The sequence below is a fragment of the Rhinolophus sinicus genome, linkage group LG16 (genome assembly GCF_036562045.2).
Source record: "Rhinolophus sinicus isolate RSC01 linkage group LG16, ASM3656204v1, whole genome shotgun sequence".
NCBI lineage: Eukaryota > Metazoa > Chordata > Mammalia > Chiroptera > Rhinolophidae > Rhinolophus > Rhinolophus sinicus.
In genome coordinates this window covers 14873493-14882722 of record NC_133765.1, presented here as the reverse complement: position 1 = coordinate 14882722, position 9230 = coordinate 14873493, and the positions used below count along the sequence as shown (strand labels likewise).

Genomic DNA, 9230 nt, shown 5'->3' with positions numbered 1-9230 from the left:
TCAACTCGAAACCTATAAGTAAAACACACTTGTATTCACCTGTAGGTTAACTGAGGAACATGAGGGTGGTAAAGCTCTGGGGGGAGAGTGGGTTTCTCACCCTTCATTTCCTCTGAATCACAGCAAAATTGTCTGAATCCTAGAAAGTATTAGAGGGAGTACAGACCCAGTCAGGAAAGAGGTCGAGGTCACTCAGTAAGGAACAGATGTGGGTCCCTAGCCTCACCACAAAGGCTCAGAGGTAGCCTTTCACAGGTTCTTCTCTCTTATCCCCACAGGGCTCCCAAAGGAGAATGGCGACAGAAAATCACTCTACAGTGACAGAGTTCATTCTTGGGGGATTAACAAATCAGCCAGAGCTCCAGCTCCCCCTCTTCCTCCTCTTCCTGGGGATCTACTTGGTCACCATGATAGGGAACCTGGGCATGATAACACTGATTTGTGTGAATGCTCAGCTTCACACCCCCATGTACTACTTCCTCGGCAATCTGTCATTCCTGGATTTCTGCTACTCCTCTGTCATTACCCCTAAAATGCTGGTGAACTTCGTGTCAGAGAAGAACATCATCTCCTATGCTGGATGCATGTCACAGCTCTACTTCTTCCTCGTGTTTGTCATTGCTGAGGGTTACATGCTCACAGTGATGGCCTACGACCGCTATGTCGCCATCTGTAACCCTTTGCTTTACAACGTCACCATGTCTCATCTTGTCTGCTCTCTGCTGGTGGCTGTGGTCTACCTCATGGGCCTCATTGGCTCAACTATTGAGATTAGCCTCATGTTAAAACTGCCCTATTGTGAGATTTTCATCAGTCATTACTTCTGTGACATCCTCCCCCTCATGAAGCTCTCCTGCTCTAGCACCCGTGATATTGAGATAACCATCTTCTTTTTGGCTGGATTTAACATCATAGTCTCCAGCTTAACAGTCATTGTTTCCTACGCCTTCATCTTCTCCACCATCCTACACATCAGCACCAGAGAGGGACGGTCCAAAGCCTTCAGCACCTGCAGCTCCCACTTTGCCGCTGTGGGATTATTTTATGGGTCAGCTTCCTTCATGTACTTAAAACCCTCCACAGCCAGTTCCCTGGCCCAGGAGAATGTGGCCTCCGTGTTCTACACAACAGTGATCCCCATGCTGAACCCCATCATCTACAGCTTGAGGAATAAGGAGGTAAAGGCTGCCATGCAGAAAACCCTGAGGAGAAAAATGTTTTGATGCAGAAGTTATTATTCTTGCTCAATTTTATGAGGAAGTTGTTATACATTCCAGCTGAAGTCCTCTGCATACCCAGCCACAATGGCAGAAAATCACTGCTCTACATGGTTCAGTGAATGCCTCCTTCTTCCCACTTCGTTTCCTCTCTCTACTTCGTTGCTGTTTGAAGCCAGCTGATTTCAAGTTCATATTTTCATTCTCTTGGGATCCATTTTCTATATCCTGAGCACTTTGGTAAACATTTACTATTTTAATTGTAATTTATCATAAATTTTAAACTTCCAGCATTGAGTTTGAGTCATTCATTGTTTTATTACCTTTAGATAGAAAATATTACTCAACTCAACTCTTACTTTTTTTTATTTGGGCATGCACAAGGCAAAGTTAGGTGACTCTGAAAGTCACCAAGAGTGATACACAGCCCCTTTCTCATCTTGACTCTTTCATCTCTTTCACTCATCTCTATTTATTCCTGCCCAAGAACTTCTACTGATCCCTTTATGTCATATCCTTAGTTACCATAAGAATAATACTGGCTGCTAACATAGTTTTGGGTGTTTATTCTGAGTCATATAACTCTTCTAAATGCTTTATATGCATTATTTCAATTATACTGCACAACAGATAGGTATGATAATTACCCTCATTTCACAGGTATGGAAAGATGGTTTGGTCACATAGATGGTAAACAAAGACACTGGGATTTTAACCCAGGCCTAAGGGATTCCAGACCCCACACTCCTGGCTCTCAGTCCTCTTTGCTTCATGCTAACACTCCCTTTGTACAGCCTATTAAGCCTGCCTAGTTGTGCTCTTCAAATTTTGAATGCCTCCTGTAATTAATTTCTCAGACCCCCACTTTTATCATCCACTTTAGTCTCTTCCCATTTACAGAGAACCTCTTCAAGATGACTAAGGAAAGACTAGTGTTAGAGTGGCAAACTTAATACAGTTTGAGAACTAAAAGACCTACATCCTGGAAAACACCTGAGTCCCAAACAAAAAAGAATGCTTGTTCATCCCAGATTGCACGTGCTGCAGCATCTCTTGTCTTCCTGAAATAACTGATAGATCGATGGGCTAACTCACTCAGTAAATCCAGTGGCCATGGGACAAAATTTCCCCCTGTTCCTCTTGTTTATAACAATATCAAGGATATTTGTGTTAGACTCAGCACCCTGACAGAGTGCCAAGGATTTGTGGTCATCCTCTTGTCATTTCTAGCTATTTTGGGTATACTATTGTGCCAATTACCAGCTCATTATGGAAAACAGACATAACTCTAGTTTTTTCAAGCAGAAAGAGATTCATACTTGCTTACAATTTTTTGAATGACTGGAGGAGGGGTGAGGGAGACCCCAAAATGACTCCACAATAGATATGATCACCTGTTGCCACTGTGATCCCTGCCACCAGGAAAAATACCTCTTGCACTCAAAACACTGGTAACTAAACAACTGAACTCTAGTCTGAGTACTACATGGAAACTTGTTAGAAATGCAAATGTGGGGGCTCCACATCTACAGAATTAATGGGTGGGTCCCAGCAATATGTGTTTTAATAAGCCTTTGGGTGATTCTCATATATGAGGTGTGACTATTAACTTTGTGAACTTGTTGCAACTGTGTTGCTAAACTTTTTTGATATCAGAGGGATTATTCATTATGAATTTGTACCAACTTGACAAACAATTAACCAAGTTTGCTATTTGGAAGTGCTGAAAAGACTGCGTGAAAAAGTTAGATGACCTGAACTTTTCATCAACAATTTGTGGCTCTTGCATCACGACAATGCACCAGCTCACAAAGTACTGTCTGTGAGGGAGTTTTTAGCCAGTAAACAAATGACTATATTGGATCACCCTCCCTACTCACCTGATCTGGCCCCCAATGACTTCTTTGTTTACCCGAAGATAAAGGAAATACTGAAAGGAAGACATTTTGATGACATTCAGGACATCAAGGGTAATACAACGACAGCTCTGATGGCCATTCCAGAAAGAGTTCCAAAACTGCTTTGAAGGGTGGACTAGGTGCTGGAGTCAAGGGGAGTACTTCAAAGGTGATTGTAGTGATAATCAGCAATGAGGTATGTAACACTTTTCCTAGGATGAGTTCGTGATGTTAATTGTCATTCCTCCTATACTGAAGTGTGAGACCTACCTCACTCCCACCTTTCAAATCTCACACAAATGCATTTAGCTGGTGTTACAAAGCAATATGAGACATGTAATTTTTAGCTTTTTCACCTGACTACAAGGAGGATGGAAAAAATATTGAGAGAGACATTTCCAGGTGGCTACTCTACCCATTTCTCTTGACCTTCCTTCAGCAAGAGCTGAGACCTCTATCACTACATATCCCTCTAATTAGAAGGTATCGTGTGAGAGACCCTGCTCGCTGCGCCATTTGTCGTGCAGGGCGGCCTGCGGGGTCTCTGGTCCCGCTCCCCACATAAGAACGCAGGATACGGTGAGGCCAACAAGGAACACCCACGGAGCCATAGGTAGGGGAGCCATACCACCACGGTCTCACTGGAGGCTGGGCCCACTGGACGCCGACCTGCCGTCCGCTTTTCCGCCAACCGACCGACGAACGACTCTTCTCCACTCTCTCCTCTGTTCCTCTCTCTCGGCTCTCCTCTTCCGCTCTCTTCGGCTCCGCTCGGCTCTGCTCGGCTCCTCAGCAATCCTCGGCAGTCCTCCGTAGTTGCAGCAGTTATACCAGCGACCAATTGGCTAACCGGCCACAGCCAACGGCCATTCACCACCCGAGCCAGTACCCCTTCACGTGAGGCCGAGAGCCTGTAAACTACTCTCTGGGGCTCTGTCCCACAGAAGGAAATATAGGAAAATATTTTTGTTATCTAAAGATGAGAAAAACTATAAAGCCAAATACATTGGTGAATTTGATTATATAAAAAAATTAGGATTTTTTTTGTTCAGCAATGAACACTGGGGATAGAGTTCATAGAAATATAACAGAATGGAAGAAGATACCTAACTAGCTTATATTAGAAACTTCAACATTGACAGAAAATAAAATGGGCACAGTATATAGAATAAACAATTTATAGCAGAGGAAGCCTGAAGTGACTCCCCACATAGGAGGAGATGCTCAAACCAATTACTAATCAGAGAAGTGCAAAATAAAACAACAGGATGTATCTTTGCACCCATCATTGGGTAAATAAAGAGATAAATTGCAGTGGAGACTTTACAGCAGTTAGAAGCAAAGGATTAGCTATAGGCAGCACAGCTCAGAGCTATAGTGCGAGGTGAGAAAAGTAAGAAAGATAATGAGATATAAAACACAATGTTACTCACTTATATTAAAGTTACATACACACAAACCAAAATAAAGCATATTGAGAAAGAAAAAATAACTAATAAAATACACATTAGTCAGGTTAGAATGGTTACCCAGAGAGATATGATGCATGGAAATAGGGGTGGCGAAAAGAGGAACAGAAACAAAAATGCTTTTTTCTAGACCCACCTCAGGTGTAATCCAGTCAACACACCCAAGAAACTCTGGATCAGAGCAGCCACTGACCTGTTGGGTAGAGAGACAGGCAGGCTCGGCTCACTCAACATTGTGGGGCCTGGGGGAAGACCGTCTAAACATTTAGAAGTTAAAATCAAGCTAACAAAATGCTAACTATTTTCTTTTTCCTACCTTGACATACATACCTTCCTAACAAGTAAAAGGCTCCGTTTAAATTTAGAAACCTCAGAATTCTAAGAGTTTCATGCCAGAATGCAATACTAGAGTGTCAACATAAGACTGTGCAAACCTGTAAGAAAATTTTTATGAGTCTATTTGAGCCAAAACTGGCAATTGCTAGGAAGGAAGATCTCAAATGCTCCCAGAAAAATGACAATTTTGTAGCTTCCTTTATGCACTTAAAATTAAAAGGGAAATGTAAGAAAGATTACAAGAAGGTGGGAGAAAGCAAGGTGGGGATTGGACTACAGAAGAGTTAACAAGACAATGTCTACTCTTAAGGTTAATCATGCTTTCGAGGGGGTGGGGGCATTACTTCTGGCATTTCAGAGGTGTGTTAACCTAGATGCATAAGAACAATGGCCAGGGCTGGCTTAAAAACCTTTCACGGGCCCCGGTGGCTCAGGCGGTTAGAGCTCCGTGCTCCTAACTCCGAAGGCTGCCGGTTCGATTCCCACATGGGCCAGGGGGCTCTCAACCACAAGGTTGCCAGTTCAATTCCTCGAATCCCGCAAGGGATGGTGGGCTTTGCCCCCTGCAACTAAGATTGAACATGGCACCTTGAGCTGAGCTGAGCTGCCTCCCGAATGACTCAGTTGTTGGTTGGAACGTGTCCTCTCAACCACAAGGTTGCCGGTTCGACTCCTGCAAGGGATGGTGGGCTGCACCCCCTGCAACTAGCAACAGCAACTGGACCTGGAGCTGAGCTGAGCCCTCCACAAGTAAGACTGAAAGGACAACAACTTGACTTGGAGAAAAGTCCTGGAAGTGCACACTGTTCCCCAATAAAGTCCTGTTCCCCTTCCCCAATAAAATATCTAAAAAAAAAAAAAAGAACCTTTCACTAAAGAAGTTACAGGTCTGTGGCCTGACTGCCCACCATGACGTGCCCAGTTTTTAATTGACAATTTATTACAGCACCGTTTTTTCATCCATACCCTCAGATTACAATTTGAAAAACAGCTTCGTTTAGAGTAAATTCAAATTTACATGCAAAGTCCATTCTTTATGGGAAAGTTATAGTAAGTTTGAGAAAAATTTTATTTCAGCTTTCTTGGGTTTTTTACCCCTTGTTATGGGTGTGGCATAGTGTTTTCCTAAAAACAGAGGAAGGCTGTGTGAGTGTGTATTTCATAAGCTTCTTATTCATAGTTCACCACTCAGATATAAGAAACATGGGCACATGGAGCATTCTTTCACATGTGTCCTCTGAGAAGTACACTCAGCTTAAATCTCAAAGGATCTCTTTCTTTTTTGCCTATACATATACTTAAAATTTTGCTACAAGGGGGATCTTATGTTGTGTTCTTATCACACACAAAAAAAAAGTTTTTTTAAATAAAAAGAGCAAGAGTAAACTTTTAGAGGTGATGGTTATGCTTGTGGCATTGGTTGTGGTGATGGTTTCACAGGTGTATATTTATCTCTGAACTCATGAAGTAGTACACCTTAAGTACATACAGCTTTTTGTATGTCAATCATTCCTCAAAAATGCAGTTCTTTAAAAAAAAAAAAGCATCTTAGCATTCAGTATCAATCAATGCTCGCAATCTTCTGAGATCACCTATATATTGTTTACAAATAAGAAAAATGGGGTTAAATGATTTGTCCCAAGTGTGGAATAGACAGAGACCACAAATGAGAACAAGCATAGGTTATCTACTCAGAGCTTGCCACATAGGAAGAGAGCCAACGGCCTTCAGGTCACTTGCCTTCTGCAGAGACTCACAAGCAGGCAGTGGGTGGGATGACAGAGAAGCTTCCAGTATGCTCTGATTGGAGGTTGCTGGGAAGGGAAGCTGGAGGCAGGCTGACTAGAAGCTGGCGGCCTTTGTGATTGGTTTGGGGAGCATGTTTGCTTCCTCTGATTGGTCCCAAGTTGGAAGTAGGGGCAAAAAGCAGGGAAGCTGGCAGTCAATGACAGAGTCCTGCCCATTCTGGGCGGATTATTACAGAGGCTGTGGTTTGGCTTCACGGGCTGGTTGTTGCAGAGGTCGTGGGTAAGAATTCTATTTTTACCCAAGGTCTGGCCATTATATGTTTGTAAATTCAGTTTCTCAAAAGTCACACAGTGAAAAAACTGGCATTATCATCCCTGGGCTTTTGACAGCAGCTTTCAAATTTCATGTTATTTCCACTTCTGTGTCCTGCCACGAATTCCAGAGCCTGTCAGAAGGATCTAATGTAGCTGGAACAGCTTGGGACAAGTCCAGAAAGGAGGCATGGGAAGGCAGGCTTTTAACATCATTAAATGCACAGCAATTTTGGAATAGGAACCACAGTCCAGAGCTAAAGCTTTCATTGGGAAAAGGAATAAAATGCAGGTGTAACAACCCCAGGCAGTCTTGGGGCTCCATTCTAATTCCAAATCACAAAATGAGAGCTTTCTATATACTAGGTGTGATCAAAAAATACAGTGAATGCTGTTGCTGAGTGCAATCCATTGGTAAGGCAGGAATCTTCAACAGGGGAAGCTGCGCATGGAACCATAATAACAATGTGTGACAAGTTTCAACGTGTTTGGTGCAGTCAGTCAGGTGAGTTATGGTTGAGAGAAGGTGTGTTTTTAAGTCTGCTGTAAATCATAAGTCACGAAAAATGCATTAACATGAAATGGGCAACAGTTTCATCCTCCATCATGAAAATGCTCCATGTCACACATCACTTCTGGTATATAGCAATTTCTGTCAAATAAAAACATTGCAGTGTGTCCTCATCCACCTTATTCACTGAATCTGGCACTGTGTGACTTCTGGCTCTTCCTCAAAGTCAGAATGATTCAGGACATCGAGGCAGCCATGACAGTACAACTAAAGACACTCACAAAAGAGGACTTCCAGAACTGCTTCAGCAAGTGGCAAGAACGATGGGATAAGTATGTTCCAAGTGAGGGGGAGTATTTTGAGGAGGATTAAAGGCAATGTGTCTTTTACTAAAAATTAATAAATTTTTTACAATTTAAACAGTCACTGTAGTTTTTATCACAGTTCATATGTAGAATCTAAAGTGAAAAAAACAATGAGCTAATAGACACAAAGACCAGACTGGTGGTTGCCAGAGGTGGGTGGTGGTGTAGGGGTGGGCGAAATGGACTAAAGGGGTCACTAGGAACAAAGTCCCAGTTAAATGGGGATGTAATGTACAGCATGGTGAGTATAGTTAATAATACTGTATTGTATATTTGGAAGTTGCTATGAAAGTAGACCTTAGAAGTACTCATCAAAGAAAAAAATGTATAACTGTGTGATGACGGATGTTAACTAGATTTGTGGTGATCATTTTACAACATATATATATATCAAATCATTATGTCGGACACCTGAAACTAATATGATATATGTCAATTATATCTCAACAAAAGTTTTTCAATTGTTATAAAGAAGCACATAAGAGAGAAGCATATATTTCTAGTTATTAAAATAATTATTGCATCATCCATTCATTAATCCATACAGTTAAAAAATTATTTATGGAAACCGCCCATTCTGGCTAAATGATCACTGGAGACACATAAAAGTAGTACCGTGTTTCCCTGAAAATAAGACCTAGCCAGACAATCAGCTCTAATGTGTCTTTTGGAGCAAAAATTAATATGAGACCCAGTATTATATTATATTAATTATATTATATTATATTATATTATATTATATTATATTATATTATATTATATTATATTATATTATACTGGGTCTTATAGTAAAGTAAGACTGGGTCTCATATTAATTTTTGCACCAAAAGATGCATTTGAGCTGATTGTCTGTTTAGATCTTATTTTCGGAGAAACACGGTAGATAAATAGCAAAGCAACTTTTAGTTACATGGCATGGTTTGTGGAAAAGTAAAGGGAATTGCTAAGAGCAACAACAAAAAATCAGAAAAAAGGAAAGTGAGTGGAAATGAAGCTCTGCAGCCAGTGCTGACCTAGGATGTCTGCCACTCCTTGGAAGCCAGGAGTCTCCTTTTTCACACATGAGGGGTGAGAAACAAAGCCTGGGGCCCAGGATGCCCCAGGTGGAATTTGAGGCCATGTAACCTCCCCGCCACCCTCTTAAAGCTGTGCTCAGAGAAGGTGAAACCTGTGTGAATGAACTAGGAAAAAATTTCCCCGCACAGAGATGGTGAGGCTGCAGGGTGGTCTCAGCTTTGGCTCTGATGGAGCATGGGAAAAAAGGGAAACCCTGTCCCTGAGGACCCCTAAACACAGTCTGCCCTCACATGTGAATGGTCTGGAATTCACACTGCCTCATGACTTGTAAAACCCCATGCCAAACATTTATTATAG

At 41.9% G+C, this 9230-nt stretch overlaps 1 protein-coding gene across 1 annotated transcript; it reads left to right on the top strand.

The window, feature by feature from the left end:
• The first annotated feature begins 287 nt into the window (after positions 1-287).
• On the top strand, positions 288-1223 carry LOC109443306 (olfactory receptor 8A1). The gene has a single exon (XM_019723569.2). It carries the CDS (start codon positions 294-296, stop codon positions 1221-1223), a length of 930 nt encoding a protein of 309 aa, XP_019579128.2. The 5' UTR covers positions 288-293.
• Positions 1224-9230: the final 8007 nt, after the last annotated feature.

Bases quoted from the DNA above. Each gene is read 5' to 3' on its own strand.
- LOC109443306 (XM_019723569.2), top strand. From the start codon at position 294: ATGGCGACAGAAAATCACTCTACAGTGACAGAGTTCATTCTTGGGGGA.